This window comes from Nematolebias whitei, chromosome 6 (genome assembly GCF_014905685.2).
Source record: "Nematolebias whitei isolate Nwh7 chromosome 6, NemWhi1, whole genome shotgun sequence".
NCBI classification, from domain to species: Eukaryota; Metazoa; Chordata; class Actinopteri; order Cyprinodontiformes; family Rivulidae; genus Nematolebias; species Nematolebias whitei.
In genome coordinates, this window is record NC_056503.1 from 30,452,602 (window position 1) to 30,470,572 (window position 17,971).

Consider the following 17,971-nt stretch of genomic DNA (forward strand, 5'->3'; position numbering starts at 1 on the left):
CACATGTAATCTACCTGGAGTCTTTGGAATGTAGGACACCGCTTCCCGACGCTAAGACGGGATCAGGTGTTTTCCGTCAGCGCTGGGAACCGTTACTGCGTTTGATCATACGCGTGTCGTGTAGGTGCTGTCTCGACTACAGACGGTCTAAAATGCAACGTGGCAGTGCATTTGTGCGGCGTGTGCAGTGAGAAGTATGGGTAGTGTCAACAGCTGAAGCGCACAAACACATACACAAGGTGCTTAGTTCAAAACTTGTTGGCAGAATGTGGGAAAATTAAAAAAAATAAAAATAAAAAAGCCGAACAGTGTAGTGTAGAAAAACGTTACTCCAAATGATTACTTGAAAAAAGAGCAGCCATAATTTGAAAGGTATTAAAAAATGCATTACAAGATATTCTTAGTATTACAAGAAGTCACTGAGGCATCAGAGAACAGTGAGGAGGAGGTGGGAAGGTGTGTGTGGAGGTGTGGGGGTGGGGGTGGGGGGCGTCCTGTGGCGATGACCCATCCAGTGGGGTGCAGGACACGTGTGTGTGTCTCAGTGTTTGTGTGTGTGTGTGTGAGGGAGAGAAGATGAAATGTTTCCACTGTAGTCTTCAGTCTCTTTTGGCCCAGTTGAAGATGCAGGACACTGAAAGTAGAAAAACAGAAAAATAAAGTTGAACCAGAATGAAAAAATATGCGAGTCTCCGTCCCACCAGGGATATTCAACTGGTGGCCTGTGGGCCAAATTAGGCCCACGGGTGAACTCAGTTTGTCCCCAAAATGGGTTCATTTTTAAATAAAACTACATTTTAATCCATAAAACAAACTTATTTAATGACAATAGCTGCTGGATGTCCGGCCCCTGAGCTCTTGGCTTCCAGTAACTGTGGCCCCCTGAGCAGTTTAGTTGAATAGCTCTGAGTTAAGGTGTTTTCAGTGCAAGGAATTGTGGTAAATAGACTATAAATAGGTTGTTCATTTTTAAATAAGTTTTATTTTATTCTGCTAACTTTTATGTATGTGAATGTTTCTGTTCAATGTCCTGAGATGACTTCTGTTGTGACTCGGCACTATATAAATAAACTAAAAATTAGCCTTGCTGGGATGAATGACATAAATGGCTGTATCAGAATGGTCTCTTGTCAGTATGTTTAAAATTTCTGCTTAGAATGGCAGTATTCTGGCTTAGTTCTGTATTTTTAAACAGTTTTAATAACTAGTATGTATGCTAATTATGATAGCATGGAGGGAGGAATGCAATAATGGAAAAATAATTCAATTGTCAGTGATTTTAAGTAGTTTTTACTTGAAATGTCTATGTCTAGATATTTTCTTTTTGTATTTGCTTTATAGCCGTTTGCTTTCCATCTTCTCTCTTTGTTCAACGTCAATACAGTCAGACTGCCAATAAAGCCGCTCCCATTCTGTCTTTTTTGTTTTTGTTGTTCAAAAAGAAGTGAGCTGCACATTCTGACATAAAAGCAGCTTCACAACACTAACACACAGTCAGAGGTTTTAAACTGCTGTGCCGCTCGTCCTAATTTGTAATTAGCTTCATTAAAGAAAATATTATTTATCACCACCCACAGAAGTGTTAAAAAAACATCCTAAACATTTCTTTCTACAGAGTCTACAGTTTAAAACAGATAAAAACTTTCTTCTCTATGAAGCACCAAACGTTTGTTTCATAAGGTGCTAGATTTGTTGCTGGGCTTCTAAAAAAAAATAAAATAAAGTCTCTAAAAGGGTTTGAAAAATTGCCATTTATAAGCCGCAACACAAACTTTGCTCCAAGAGCAAAAAAATGAAGAACATCTTTAAAGCCAATTATTTCAGCAGATCGACTTGTGTTGAACTGACGATACAACAGAAGCCGGGAGACACTGATGTGCCCCGTCACTAAAGGATTTACCGGTAAGTAGTGAGTGTTAGTACTTTACGAAATGATTGTTTTTCTGGATTGGAATTGACCAGGGAATGAAAATAAACTTTAATGTTTTTGGTGCAAGATATTCAAGTTGGTAGGAGTTACATATGTATAAGAATAGAGGCAGGCTTATTTTTCTTGTCCGAGACAACACAGAGTTCCATCATCAGGTACAATGGCGGAGCCAGAGGGTTGTTGAAGGTGGCCATGGCACCATAGATTAATCTTTGGCCCCTACAACAGCCACCCCAATCATTGAAGCAAACTATACTTTTAAGCAATATAAAAACTAGAAAGCATAGTTTCCACAAATGATAGGGGTGGCTTGTTTACATATATACAGTATATACATGGCAGGCGGCCATCTTGTATTTTGACGTGACAGCACACTTTTCGAAAGGAACCTGTTTTACTCTTAGATGCAGCCATAGACCAGTGTTTCCCCTACCATTATACAAGCGGGGCTCCCCACGCCACCAACAGAACCAAGCGCCCTGCCTACCCCCCTGCCCAATTGACAACTGTTGGTACTGATTTAGCATGGGACGTAATGCAATACAAACATGCTAGCAAAAATGCTACTGACGTACCGCTCCGCTTCTGAAATTAAATTTGGATTTCAATGTCCTTTAGTTTTTTTATTAAACCCCTTTCCCATTTTAAATATAAGCCTAAATGGGTTTTTAGTAAACATGGCATTTTTACAACTTTTTGAAGCTCAGCAGATTCTAGAAAAATACCAACTTTAATCAAAACTGTTAAATGATTAATCCTGTTCCAAATGACCTGCAACAGGCACTGAAACTAGACGGTAATAAAAGTTAAAGCAAAAATTAACTAAACTGTGAAAAACTTGCTCCACTGTGTTGAAGATATTTTGCAGATCTCTTTTAAACAGTCTGAGTTGTAAAACAAAACAGAAATGTAAATTATTATTTTAAATAATACCATGAAATTAACGAACATTACTGATTGTTTTGGCAAGAGGTGACTAATTTCTGCAGTGTCATTTTATACTGTATATCTGAACCAAAGAACGGACTTTCTGCATCTCACTTGTGAAAATCTGTTTTCATCACATTTAATGTTTATTATTACCCCCACAACAACTTACCAAAAATGACAACAGTGCTGTCACACAAAAATCTTGGCAAGTGCGTCTGCGCCAGCGCTGGCGATGAAGGGCTGGGATGGGTGGAAGGCCACGTCGTGAATGGCCTCGTCGTGCTTCTTCCTGTGGGCGGTGATTTCCTGCACACACGTCCTGTTGTCCAGCATCCACAGGCGCACAGAGCAGTCGTGGCCTGGAGGAGGAAAAGAGGAGGTGCTGTGAGGGGCAGTAATCACAGTGGAGTTAGGAAATCTCTCCCAGTATTGTTTGGTTCTTAAGTAAATCTTCCACAGTATGTAACGCTATAGGATTAGAAGGCTTCTGATAGTTTTGTTAAATCTAAATTAATTTTAGTAATACTAATTAATCAGCTCCTTATCAATACAAGGTATCAAGATGAATGTAGCATTATGGCAAATTGTTTTATTAAATTGTACATTCTTTTTTTTATGTGGAATAAGGTGTAAGAATTAACAATCATATAAATGTTGGTTGTGTTTATTCGAGAAGGTTGAGTATTAGGATGTAAAGTAAGAGTACAACTCACTGCCAGAGATGAGGTAAGTGCCTTTAGGGTCTGTAGTCAGACAGGTCACAGCATCTAAGTGGGCCACCATTGAGTGGACAACTTTACCTGCACAAACACACCACCAAGAATGTTTATATCTGTTTACTTCCTAGAAAATAATAAGAACAAAAGGAAAGAATTCAAACTAAAATGATGAGCGGATACCCGTCTTGTTGTCGAGGAAGCGGATGGTGCGATTCTCATGCGCCGTGATGGAGACCGGCTCAGTCGGGTGGCTGACGACATGGTTGATCAGCTCGCTGCCTGCAAGGAAACCCAACAATTCAGTGTTTAATTTACCAGCTAAACTCTGAACTCATCTTTGAGCAGGTGACAAAGCGCAGTCGTAACTGAGAACGAACCGTCTTTTGTCTGCGTTTCCAGCACTGTGACGCTCTGCTCCGTGTTGAGGTCGTAGAGGAGCGTCTCACCGCCGTCAAACGACACCACCACCTGGCTTGGGTCCGTGGTCACGAAGGCCACTGAGGTGGGCGTCCCGTGTTCTGGGAGAAGACAGATGATGGGGACGAGACAACAAATCTGTACTCTCAACAGTAATTGCAGGCACATTCAGAAGAGCCTCCTCTAGCCTTTCATAAATCACAGATGAAGCCAGCTAGTTCCACTCGGATGTGGGATTTCACAAATTAAGTGGGCCGAATGGAACAAGAGAGGTATGGAACAACTCTGTTGGGCTGAAGCGGAGCGGGATGGATTAAATGTGTCGGACATTTCCCTCGTGCCATTTACTAAACATAAAGAATTAACTCACTTTAGTGATCCTGTTTGTGGTCAACTATTTTTCATACTATAAAGTAAGTCTACCATAATTTCTACCATACATGTTGCATCAGTCCAAATACTGTATGTCTAAAAATGTGGAAAAATCCATATGTCGCTTCGCCTTATACGTCGTATCTATTATGTGTCACTGCTGATGCGTCGTGTTTGTTACGCGTCACCACTGACAACCTGGAAATGTGGGCCAGTGTTGTGCCAAAAATTGATGGGCTGCGGCCGCGGGAGCGTGCACGGGAGGATTTTAACAAGAATTTAACAAGATTAACACTTACAAACAATTATTTGTTTGCTCAAATTTATAGTAAAGGTGTATCTCAGTCTAACGTTTGCTTAATAAAAGGACTTTAACGGTCAAATCAGCTGTATTTGAAAAGTATTTGCTGCCTCGGTGCTCCGGGAGCGCAAAGAGGGAGGAAAAAAGGAGGAGGAACGCTGCTCGTTTCTCCGAAAATTAACAAGAAATGCACCTAAACAATTATTTGTTTGCTCGAAATTATAGTAAAGGTGTGTCTCAGCTGTACCTTTACTTAATAAATGCACTTTAATGGTCAAATTAGCTGCATTTCGCGGGGCCGTGCAGCTGGTTTGACGGTCGGTCCAAGCAGCGAGCAGAACGAAGGTGGGAAGACTAAGGCAAGCCGATTATATCATTAATAGCTGGTGAAGATTCTCAGTCATCCAGGACATGGTAAATTCAAAAAAGTTCCAAGAAAAAACAATAACGTATAAAGTATAATAAATAAAGTCCAGTTGTTTTTGTCTTGAACTTTTTTTGAATTTGTCATTATAGCCACGTTTACCTATTATATGATACAATGGCATGCCTTAAAGCTACTACTACTCTGCTGCTATCTAGTGGCTAAAAGTGGTACTGTTCCAAATTTTTTTTCAGTCAGAATGAATGAAAACGGTCATATCTCAGCCAAAAATTGGTTTATAAATATTGGAAAAAATCCATAAATACGTCGCTTCAGCGTATAAGTTGCAGGGCATGTAAATTATGCAAAAAAACATGACTTATACAGCGAAAATACGGTAATCAATGTTTGCTGTTGTTTAATCTCACGAGTGGACGATCCCAACCGATGTCATCTGTTTATCACATTATTGAGCCGCAGCTCCGCAGGTTGTATTTTTATCTTGACATGTCAGCCAGCCCGGCCCTCTAACTACCTCACTAGGAAGCACAGAGGCGTAGCAAAGGTAAGCTGTCTCCAACCCCCTCGCCGCCTCGGTGTGCCTTCTGAATGGATCGAGAACATGTCTCTGTCCTGGACAGAGGTGTCTTTTGAATGAGGCTTACGAGATGCAAAACACGTTTTAATAATATTTAAGAAAACACACAAAAATAAGACAGAACAAAAAATCCCAACACTTCAAAGATTATGTTTCAACAAGAGTACTGAAAACGGCACATTACACGCCTGCTGACAAAACACTACACTAATACAGCAATCTATAACAATGGCCTAGACAGGCAAAGACCTTGTATACCCTTTGACTTTGATTTGTGACCTTGACTTTAGAGCTGGGGTGATGAAAAGTGTGTGTGACACACTGTCCAGTGATGACGCACATGTCTATCAAGTTTTGTTAAATTATCTTGACTGGATCAGAAGTTATGGACAAGACAAAATAAAGTTTACAAATGGACGAACTACACCATAATACATCCATCTTTCAACGGTCATATCAAAAACTATTTGTTTCAATCCTACATTTTGTTTCCTTTTACTGTAATAAGAGATTCTAGTTTCTATCGCTGATCTTTACCTCTCTCTTTGTTGTAGACGGACACACAGGGAGATGAGTTCTGGGGGTCCCAAATACGTATGGTGCCGTCGGCTGAGCACGAGGCGAGACGATGGTGGACCGCTGAGTAAGTCAGACCCCAAACGCTGTCCTCGTGGCCTTTTAACACACTGCTCTGAATGCCAGGATCTGCCAGAAGAAATCATTTAACAAGACAGAAAACAACAAGAGAACATGGTTAAGGAATAATAATTTTAACTAACAAAGTCAAAAGGGGGGTCTGTACAATAAAGATGGATGCAACATAGAGAACATGTCAGGCGTTTTTAAACTGAATTCTCCCAGATGAACAGCAGGGGGCAGACTTCTTGTTGCCAAAAAGCAGGCACCCTGTAATTTATGAGGAAACAACCACTTCTCAGTGAATTAGTTGCTCATTTTCTAATAGATTTAATCCTTATATTCAAGTTTTCTTTCCACAACATGACAAATGTGCTTTAGAAAATGAATTATATGCAGTCTGCGGTGATATAGTGCCTTTAAAAACCTCAGCAGGACTCACAGAGTGTTTTATAATATGGTTCTAATCTACAAAAAGCTGCAGCCATCAGGAACAACTTGTCCAAAGACACCTTAGTACACGGAGACTGATTTGCAAAGTGTGTACTTTATATATTAATATTAAAATATGAAAAATAATGTGGAAACAAGTGGTTATCACATAGTCATTTCATGTTTCATTCCTCAGTATCCAGACTTGCAAAAAACCTAGTTTTAAGACTGCGTAGGAATCCTGGAGTGCTCCAGTTTTAAAGACTTACCGTAGTTATCGTAGGGATCCACGTTAAGGTCGGGCATCTTCCAACATCGAACGGCTCCGTCCAAACCCCCGCTGTAGCAGGATTCTCCGTCCTCACTCATGGTCAGTGAAAGAACTGCTCCACTACACCAAGAAAGTAAGACTTGAGTAAATAGACTGCTGAATGTCAGACGCAGTAATTGGCACACAAAGTTTGAACTGACATCTGTAAATGTCAGAGGCTGAACTCACCTGTGAGCCCTGAACGTGTAGATGGGCTCAACATCCAAAGCTGCGTTCCTGTGTGTGTGTGTGTGGTGGGGGGGGAGACACAATCCCAAACATGAGCTTCGTACTTTAGCTTCTCCACTTTACATCAGCGTTCTCAGAGTTTGTGACCCTTACTTTTTAGAGTGCATGGCCTTGTTGAGGTTCCACAGTTTTAGCGTACCGTCCTCGGACGCTGTGAGCAGCACTGCTTGGCTGGGGTGAAAGGTCAAAGCCCGGATGGCATCGAAGTGGCTGCGTAGCGTGAAACGAGGGTTCCATGTCTTCTTGAAATCCTCTCTGTTATCCTGCATCTGATGGGACAAAAATGCACATCAGTGCGCATTCAGATTTGATTGTGTGCAGCGAGTGTTGAGCGGATGGGCTCCATAATTACATCTATGGAAAGATCGTTGTCATTGGCGACAGTGAGGTCAGCAAGCTCCCCGAGATTCATATCCCCTCCTCCGACAGCGTCCATAATGAAGACATCAGAGGAGAACCCAAGAGCTCCACCTGCAGGTTAAAAGTGGAGAAGCACAAGCATGATCCATGCGAATAAATGATGGCTCTATAAAAGCTCACTTTAGATATCAGTCATTTTAACCCAGAGCCTTACTCCCACGCCATGAGATCATATTTAGAGGTGTGGGAGTAGCCATGCAAGTTTCACACGAGCTTTGAAACTGAGCAAAGCAAGGCAGCATCTAAATTTGAGTTGTGGTGTCTAAGCTACAATCATATGTGTGGGAGTATACAGGCAAAGTAATACTTGGGAAAGAACAAAACGAGTTTTATTTTTTATTTTTAAAGAAGCATATTAAATGTGCAGGTCTTACCTTCCCCGGAGCGAGATTGTCCTGATATAGATGGGGGAGGAGAAGGTTTAGAAGGGAAGTCCGACATTATGCCTTGTAACTTGTTCCTGCGATTCTCTGAAGCCAGCAAGAGGAGAGACACAAAACACCCAGTCATGACGAGAGGAGGAGGAAGGATGGAGAGGCCCACACATGGACAGACGAAACAAATATAGGCAGAAGAAAAAAAGGCAAGGAGATGCAATGCATTCCTTCAATTTGAAAATTAGATGTTCTGAAATGATTTGAATTGGCCCCAAATGTGAAGGAGTGTAACGTCTAGCCGGAGTGCAATTACGGTTCAAAGAATGAAATGTGAAGAAGTAGAAGGCAGCATGCACGATAACCTTTGAAATGAGCCACGGCAGGAGCATACAGAGAGGAGGATGACAGCCACAGAGCTCTAAAGACTCACAGAGTGACAGCTCATGAAACAGGACAGAGAGACAGGTGGTTGGGAAAAAAGACATTGGTTTTATTGACATGAAACAAAAACACAAGAACAAGTCAAAGGTATAAAGGTGAGCGTGGGCAGGCACAAGAACAGACACTGTTTGCTGGCAGTGTTTCTGGCAGGGCTGGTGGTGTCGCTACAGCAGAGGCGTACCTAACTCCCGTCCGTCCCCCGTGATCCGGGCCTCTCCCGCCCCCTCCCCATCTTCCCCTGAGCCGAGAAAGTCAAACTCATTGAGGGCATCCTCCGAGTCGTCTTCGTCCTCCTCGTCCTCGGGGTCCAGGTCTGTAGTCATGGGCTCTGAGTTCATCTGGATGGGAGGACGACAGCAGAGAGCAGAGGACGGAATCACTTCACGACAAATCATTAATGATGGTTACAGAAACGGTTTTTAGTTGTTAATTTCTCGTCACTGGTCGGACCTTTACGTGTGACTTTTTGCTTTTACGCGGACCGTCGATGCAGTCCGTGGCTATGCCTTGGAAGTCGTCTTCCTCGTCACTATCGTCCTCATCATCATCCTCGCAACCATGAAGGAAGGGGATCTTATCGAGCACTGAGCTCCCGACGCGTTCCTTGGAGCTCTCTTTGCCCGCGTTCCTGTTAAAAGACACAGTTTGTTGAATTTTTAAAAAGGGATTTTCTGGACACTTACTGTGTAACTACTAACTAGGCCTGTCATGATAACAAATTTTGCTGGGTGATTGTCTCTGAAATTATTGCGAATAATATTGTTTGAAATTTGACAATAATTAATAATTGTTGTCAAATTTAAGAAGAAATATTGGTTAATTATTGTGTCTAGTACCGTTTTTGACCACCAGACGGCAGTAAAAGACAGTATGAACCAAAGGGTGGATAGTGAGGGAGCAAGCAGCATGTCTCTTTAAGAAATATGGGCGGGAAGACGCTTGTGACATGGGCTGTCTCTCATTCCTTTTTTGCAGTTCTCAAAATAGCCGATGCTCGGTGTGGTTTGAGCTCTTTAGCATAGCATTTTTTACACAAAGCTTTTAATAAAAAAAATCATTAAACAAGTTCTCAGCTTCCTTTTGTAGAGGAAAAACAACTTTTTACACAAAGGCACGGGTTTCAACTGTGAATTTTGGAGCTTCAGCAAGACGTTTTTTTTTCCCTGAGGTTGGCCTGTTAGCTTAGCTCATAGCTTAGCTTCTCAGCTTAGCTGCTTTTAACGATCCAAAAATGCGATTTTGGATGATTTAAAAAGATTTTAAAGAGAAAGGGAGGGGTCAGTGAAGAGCACCGGAGTTGAGCCTTTTGTCATCCAGTGTCTTCAGAAGAAAGAGAAAGACACAAAGAAACGATAAAGCCGATAAATGAAAATGAGGTCGATAATTTTCATGTATCATGCAATTAATGGATTTATTGTTTATTGCGACAGGCCTATGTGTAACACAATAAAATCACTTTATACGCTCATCAACAAACTAATGTACAGCAAGATATAGCAATGGAACAGACAACCAAAGACCTTGTTTTAACATTAGCCTTGATTTGAGGCTTTTGACTTTGAAACTGGCGCGATGAAAAGTGTATGTGACACTCCGTCTAATGGTGATGCATACAAATATGAAGTTTTGTTCAATTGTCTTGAGAAGATCAGAAGTCATGGGCGGGACAAAAGAAAGTTGACAGTTTACTCTATTTGCCCTAAATCTATGTGTTAATAGTCAGAATTTTACAGCTCTTGTCAAAAACACATTTAGATTGTAAAGATAAAATGGAAGGAATGAAATCTTAGTTAAATTAGATTCAAAATTCAAATTCAGTTCAAAAATACGTTATTAATACCAAAGGGAAATTAAATGTTGTTGTAATTTGTTATCCTTGTTTCATTAAGATATGTTATAGATACTGATGGCTGTAGGCATGAAGGATCTCTTGTAAAGGTCCATCACGCAGCGGATCCAAAGAAATTGACCGCAGATGCTGTCTGATCCGTCCACCCAGACTCTGCTGGCCTCTGGTTATCCCGTGCTGCACGACCACCCGAATGCCGGGCAGAATTCCTCCCAGAGCGATGGTTACTCCTCCCAGTAGCCCACAAAGCTCCTTGTCGCTGCGGACAGCCAGCTGCAGGTGCCGGAGGACGATCCCGGTCCTTCTGCTGTCACAAGCTGTGTTTCCTGCCAGTTCCAGGATCTGTGGTCAGGAACTTGAGCATACCTGGCAGGGAGACAAGGAATGCATCCGCGAAGCCTCCTTTTCAATTTATTTGAGATTTGGGGCTATAGCTGAGATATTATTTGAACTTTTGAGATATTAATCTGCTGCTCCTGGTTGTAAAAACCACATTGTTGTTGTGGTTACGCATCATAACAAATGTCCAAAAGTCAAAAAGTTTCAGTAAAAATCCTCCGAGCTGCACAGCATCTGATACCAGAGGAAAAACAATCATCAAAAAAGGTGATTTACATCCAGCAAATGAGGAATTAAAGTTTCCAAAAGCAATATCTCAGAAAGAATGTAACAGAGCTACTCCAACATGCACCCACCTTGAGCACCTTCCATAGATATTCATCCATTATTCCATTCTGTACCATTTATCTGTGGTTTGGTCACAAAGGCAACAGGTTTAAGAGAGAATACCAGCCATCACTTTCCCAGCACACTCTCCAGCTCCTTCTTAAGGGATCTTAAATTGTTCCCAAGCCAAAGAGGATACATATTCCATCCAGAACGACTAAGTAGATCTGTGCCGGGGTCTCCTCCTAGTAGGATATGCCCAGAAAACCTCCAAAGGGAGGCATTCTAATCAGATACCTGAGCTTTCTCAACTGACTCTTTTCAGTATAGAGGAGCGGCAGCTCCACTCTCAGATGTTAGGAGACTATACTATAATAGCTCCGCCTTTCAACAAGCGTATAATAAAATGCAAACAGTGAGGACTTTCATGGGCAAACCCTCAAAGTCGTAGAGCAAACGTTATAAGATGTCATATATCAGAGGATGTCCTGCAATTTACACACCTACTATTTGAAATTACTTTACAGCCCCAACGGGTCTTGTAGACCTACAGAAGTATTTTGAGCAGTAAAAAAAAATGTATCCTTATCTTCACACTTTGGTCTACCTAATTATTGTCACATTTCTCACATAATACACTGATGAAGGCCAGGATTCTCTGTGGGTTTCTGTGAAGCACACTATGATCTGGTAAGGTCATGTTTGACAATGGATAAATTAACTTGTGCCAGTTTTGTGTCTATTAAAAAAAGCTAAAATGACATAGTATTTGAACAAAAAGACAGCTCTGCTAATTTTGCCACTGGGTTAGAAATGAAGCAATCAAGACTTAATTGCTGAGACTTTCAGCTTTAATTCACATATCAAATGCTCAGGAGTCATTTCACACATAATGAAGTGCTCTAAAAATTCAGATGGGTTGGATAGTTTGTTTTCTTTCCCTAAAGCCCATGTGTCAAACTCGAGGCCCGCGGGCCAGATGTGGCCCGCCATGTCATTTTATGTGGTCCGCGAGAGCTTCAAAGGTCTGATTGTCCTATAATAAATAAGTCAAACGGGTGCACTGACAACAAACTACATTTCTCATAATGCGTGTCGATTATGTTACCCACAAAGTAACAGCATCCCACCACTAGAATACAGTTTTTCCACATCAATATAATTTTACGAACAACTGGAATTGAGAAATACAGACAATGATCCCAAAATGTCCAGGAAGAGAAAAATTGATGCAGATGGAAGGCTGTTTCAAGAAAGATGGGAAGGCAAATATATGTTTGTGTTTCAAGGATATCTTCTGTGTTATGAGGCAGTAGCGGTCGTCAAAGAGTACAATCTACGTCTGCATTTTGACACCAAACACGGAGCTAAGTATGTCAAAGTGAGCCTTCAACCCTAATGTTATTTTGAGTTTATTATACTTGTTAAATGTCTTTTATTATATTATGGTAAATTTGCAGCAATGTCTTTGGGATTGCAGGTTTATGTGTTCATGCAGGTAAATGTTTTCTATAATAATACCATCTCTCATTAGTTTGTTGTATGACCCTTGCAAGGCTGAGTGCAGCCATTTGTTTTTTGTAAAATGCTACGCCTTTCACATGTTCTTAGCAGTTCACAAATGTTGGTTGGACCGTTCTGCCCCTCTTAACTATGACAAAAAAGTTTTGAGCAATGTTAATGTCATAACTTGTTATTTTTCCTTATTCACTTGGAAAGTTTGATCATTGATTTATGGTGTAATGTGGGTTTCATAATCTGGCAAATCAAAAGGTTTTATGTTATAACAGCAGACATTTTTCTACATCTATGTAAATATCTGTATACATGTAATATTTGTAAGTTGAATAAGTAAAAGATTGAGTTATTTAACATTAAGGGGCAGTTACATTTATTTTCCATTACATTTAATTCAATTTAGCTAAATTTATATGTCTTACAGTTACATCTGGCCCTTTGAGGGCAACCGTTATGCTGATGTGGCCCTCGGTGGAAATTAGTTTGACACCTCTGGCCGAAAGTCTACAATCTACAAGTCCGTTGATTGTTTCTCAAGATGCTCAGCCAGCTGCAAATTGTTTATCTGTATCAGTTTTGTCCTTGAAAAGTTAAAAGCCTGCTTAATTACTTTAATATCAGTCAACACACAAACATTACATTTTAGGCTTTTAGTTTTCTTTTGTAGCATGTTTGCTTTCAGCATCTATTTACTTCTTGTTCTGCAGCATTTGCCTGAAGCTGATGAGAAGTCCACACACTTCAGAAATCTGTTACTTTTATTAGCGCTGTTGTGATGAGTAAACGCTAGACAGCCACGACTGCCAATTCCATCAAACTACTAGAACCGTCTTTAGTCAGTGCCATCACTGCTGTGTGTGTGAAACAGCCTCAGAGTCTGTGTCTGCTTTTCCATGCTCACCTTTTAATTTGTTCCTCTATCTGTCGGACCAACAAGGACTCTCCGCCTGCTCGCGACTCAGGCTCCGGGCAGCTTTCACCAGGCGGGGGCCCGTTGGCCTCTGGGCTGCTTCGGCCCAGCAGGGAGCGCACACGTTTAGAGCGCATGTCAAGGATTGTGTCTGAGTAACCGACCTCCTCGAGATATCTACACTCACAGAAGGTGAACACAGAAATAAAAACACATCAGTGGACACTGTAACTCCAATGACCCAGTTCCGAGGCTCGTTTGTTTGGAACAGATTTGGATGAACCAGACGACGGAGGATGCGCACTTGCGTAGTAGTTGGCGTCCCTCCTTCCAGGACATCTGATTGGTCGGCTCAGAGTCTGTCTCGGCTGGTCCATTGGGAACTAAAGAATTGTCGTAACAAGCCATGAACAGAAACATAATAGATATCTACTGTATTGAAGATGCAACAAGATTATTTTAAAAATTGGTTAAAATCATACATTGTTCTGTCTCCATCTCTGACTTCTTGTCTCCAGGACTCTGGTCATTTCCTGTCTTCAGTTTCTGGTGCTTGGCCCTGGAGCCCCAAAAATATACAACATACGGGACAAGTTGTACAGATGTTATTTATAAAAATGCCAACAGTTGATAAAATCAACAAGAATGCCAGGAATAATGTAATGAGGACAAGAAAAGGAACTTTACCTTTCTTGTTTGAGGGCATACTCGAGCATTTTGATCCGCCTCACCAGGTCCTGTTTCATGTTCTCCTGCCCTTTCCTTTCATTCTGAAGGAACACCACCTGAGACTGAAACAAACACAGCATAATTAATAAACACAGCTTATATTCTAAAAGGTGAACTCATTTCTCATGTACCACAACATAAACATATAAGCAGTGAAGTTAAAGCTTGCCGATACCAATGCAAAATACGAATTTGATGTGAATTTGTAACTCTTTGAAAAGACTAGAAAAGGACACAAAACATTTAAAGGACCTGCGATACTTGAAGGAATCGTCCAAAGCCCTAAATGCCAAAGTTTGAAACGAGCATCATTTTATGTTGAGACATGACAGTTGTCTGGAAAATGTGAAAGCCATTTTCCTGGTTTTTCCTGATTTCCAGAGTTGCCGTTTAAAGTTGCAGTGAAAACTGTGGTCATTCGAGAGGCGTCACGTGCGCCGCAGGGTGGCAGCACTGATGGAAGCTCTGCTTCGACTCGCTCTTTCTTTGTTCCTGTTGTTCTTGTTTTAACTTTTTTTGCACCTACACTGTACAACCACGCTACGGGTATGACGATCGCAACACACTTTTAGAGTTTGGTGTGTTGCTGCCTTGCCATCCTGCCATCCTGGTTGAGTTCCCAGCCACCTTCCAGCCTCAGGCTCAGGCCTGTCATGGCAGCTGTCTCCATGATCCTCCATCTGCCTGCAAGGACCAAACTCTACGGACCAGTTCGGTTCTGCAGGGAAACCTTGACTATTCTGTGTCTGCCGAACCCAGTTCTGAAGGGCAGTCTGGGAGGGCAGTTGCTGCAGTCATTATTATCATCATGCTGCTAATTCGACCGCACTACTAACAGAACCTCACTGCTAACAGTACCATGGTGCTAACAGTAGGGCTTTAACAGACTACTCATGTAATCGACAGGTCGATTCCTAGGACATCTATCGAGTTTTTAAATTTCACGTTGAGTATTCGCAGTGACGTCATTACGTCGCAGTTACGTCATTGCGTCACATGATCCTCACCGGGCTACTAGTAGAAGCTATCAAAAAATGGATTCCTCCCAGCAGATGGACTGAGCGGAGCAGGCCCAGTCTTGGCAAACAGGTAGAAATGCATCAGTAGTATGGAAATATTTCACTAAAGATGAATCTTCTGGTTCAACTACCGTATGGAAACAGAAAATTAATCAACTTCCTGACTGTTTGGAGCTTGTTGCGAACCGGTGTTACACCATATTCTGTGACCACCATATATTGTGACCGTAGGGGGCGGTGTTGCATGCACTGTTGCAGGTCACAGAATATGGTGTAACACCAGGTCCAATCGACTGAACCAGAACCAGCTTCCTTCTGACCTTGTTTCACAAACTAAAAGCAAAATATATTAATCTCTAAACCTATAAATAACCTATAAACATATTAATCTCTAAAACTAAACCTAATTCGCAGCACTGCGGGCGGTAGTGCGGGGTGGTCGACCGCCCCACTGTTTTTAGTTTCGTTTTTGACGTGCTGCACGTTTCTTTCACTTCTGCAGCTTAATAATAATAACTAATAATTTTGGTTTTCCTGTGACTTATTTGCAGTATGATAAATGGTAGGAGCATAATATATGCTCCCAATGTTTTGTTGGTCTCTTTTTTTTTGTAAATAATAAATGACTTTTTTTTGCAATTTTATTTTTTTTTTTTCATCTTGAGATCCTATTATGTCATCAACCACTCGAGTTCTACTCGAGTTTTATTATGTTAATGTCGAGTTTTAAAATTATGTAGTTGTTCAACCCCTAGCTAACAGTACCATGGTGCTAACAGTACCATGGTGCTAACAGTACCATGGTGCTAACAGTACCATGGTGCTAATGGGACCATGTTGCTAAGAGAACTTCAATGCCAACAGAACCTCTCTACCAACAGGACCATGCTGTTGTTGATGTATTTCACTTTTTCACTTTTGGGACTTTGTTTCTGTATTTTTGTTGCATGCTTTGATATTTCTTGTTGTTGTTGTTTTTTTGTTTGTTTGTTTGTTTGTTTTTTTGCAAGTTGAGATGGTTCTTCTCGTCCTCAGCATTTCATTGCATTGTTGACCTTGTGTTGATCTGCATATGAAAAATAAACCAAGCCTGAACCTTCGGATTAGAGGTGTACTGATAAATCGGCCCCGATTTCCTTAATTTTGGGTGATTGCCGATCGGCCGATACTTGCATAAGAAACCAAGTTTACTGATTTTTTTTGTAGTTTAAACAACAGTTATGTAAAGTTCATTTATATTCAGAGCACTACCTAATGGCCAGTTACAAACCCAACCTTAAATTTACAAAAGCTCACTTGAACAAAGAAGAAATCGTTATTAAAGCAGCATTAAACTAAATAAAAAGTTCCAATTTGTCTTTTAATTTCTCTACTTATGAGCTTGTCTTATGCAGTCTCATTAACAGCTGGATTCTTAAACATTTAACGTCAACAAAATTAAAGAAAAATCTAAACTTTGATCTGACAAGCAGACAGCCTTCTTAAAATGAGAAGTGAGCGAAGGCTTGTGGAACAAGGCTCTTATTTGAACTTCTTCTATGCTAACCATGGCCTCAGTGCGCAGCTGCAGATGAGTAAAAACAAGACACACAGGAGCCAAAGACAAACACTCTCTTGTAAGACACATCCTTCCCCTTTCACTTCCTGTCCATTTCCTTCCACACTGCTGATAAAACGTAACTTGAGGAAAGAGATTTTCTCCCTGCACATTATGGCAACTTGTCACGCTCAGAGTATGTGTTGTGAATGACTCTCAGCTACTACCACATCAAATTTTAGTTTAATATCTGTGAAATTGACTGTGTTATAGCCATGTTTGTTTTGGCTAATGTAGCTTAACTATGGAAGCCATCCTGAATTGGGTTAACTCTAAATGTGAAACAGTTATAGATGTACATCCAGTGATTAGTTTCTGCAAGTTTCATTAAAACGTGTCCAGCTGTTCAGGAGATATTTTGCTAACAGACGGAGAGAGTTGACTTGATATAACTAAAAGCAAACTTTTGAATAAGATCAGTTAGTGCACTCAATATGTGTTGGGTATCAGTCTCAGCTACTACCACACCAAAGTTTAGGTCAATATTTGTGAAACTGATCAATTATAGCAATTTTTTCTGTCTTTAAGGTCAGTTGCTATGGTATTCTATATATTGTATATGGTATTTTACTGCCAATTTTTAACAGTTTTATTTTTTCCATCCATCCATCCATTCATTTTCTTTACCCGCTTATTCCATTTTGGGTCACGGGGGTCGCTGGTGCCCATGTCCAGCAATCACTGTGCGAGGGGCGGGGGACACCCTGGACGGGTCGCAAGTCCATCACAGGGACACATAGAGACAAACGAGACAAACAACCATTCACTTTCTCATTCACACCTAGGGACAATTTAGAGTTAGTTTTATTTTTTATTAAACTCAATTTTATTTCTTTTATCATATTTTCATATATGAAGTTGTAATTAATGTGAAGCACTTTGGTCAGCTGAGGTTGTTGTAAATGTGTTATATAAATAAACTGTGACTTGACTACAATAGTCCCTCGATACTTTGCGGTTCGACATTTGCGGACTCGCTCTTTTGCAGGTTTTCAACATAAGATTGTACACGACACACGATTGTCAACTTTAATATTACTCACGCAAGTGGGACGGTACAGGATGAAAAGTTAACGGGAGCGGGAAAAAATACTTCGGTCAAGCGACAAGTTTTCTTTCAATAAGCCTACACTGCAATGCAGTGGTTCCCAACCCTGGTCCTTGAGGAACACCACCTTGCATGTTTT

The 17,971-nt window shown here is 40.9% G+C and overlaps 1 protein-coding gene across 1 annotated transcript in view; it reads right to left on the reverse strand.

Annotated features, from left to right (window-relative positions):
* Positions 1-426: 426 nt before the first annotated feature.
* Positions 427-17,971, reverse strand: part of strn4 (striatin, calmodulin binding protein 4) — a 30,148-nt gene continuing 12,603 nt past the window's right edge. The window contains exons 2-18 of the mRNA XM_037678175.1: positions 14,127-14,230; positions 13,922-13,998; positions 13,744-13,822; positions 13,431-13,616; positions 8,947-9,124; positions 8,678-8,834; positions 8,053-8,148; positions 7,611-7,729; positions 7,352-7,527; positions 7,199-7,246; positions 6,969-7,090; positions 6,169-6,336; positions 3,957-4,097; positions 3,760-3,858; positions 3,574-3,660; positions 3,030-3,219; positions 427-634 (exon numbers count right to left, since the gene is read on the reverse strand). Of these exons, the coding sequence (XP_037534103.1) occupies positions 3,050-3,219; positions 3,574-3,660; positions 3,760-3,858; positions 3,957-4,097; positions 6,169-6,336; positions 6,969-7,090; positions 7,199-7,246; positions 7,352-7,527; positions 7,611-7,729; positions 8,053-8,148; positions 8,678-8,834; positions 8,947-9,124; positions 13,431-13,616; positions 13,744-13,822; positions 13,922-13,998; positions 14,127-14,230 (2,007 nt within the window). The 3' untranslated portion in view covers positions 427-634; positions 3,030-3,049. The remainder of the gene's footprint in view (positions 635-3,029; positions 3,220-3,573; positions 3,661-3,759; positions 3,859-3,956; positions 4,098-6,168; positions 6,337-6,968; positions 7,091-7,198; positions 7,247-7,351; positions 7,528-7,610; positions 7,730-8,052; positions 8,149-8,677; positions 8,835-8,946; positions 9,125-13,430; positions 13,617-13,743; positions 13,823-13,921; positions 13,999-14,126; positions 14,231-17,971) is intronic.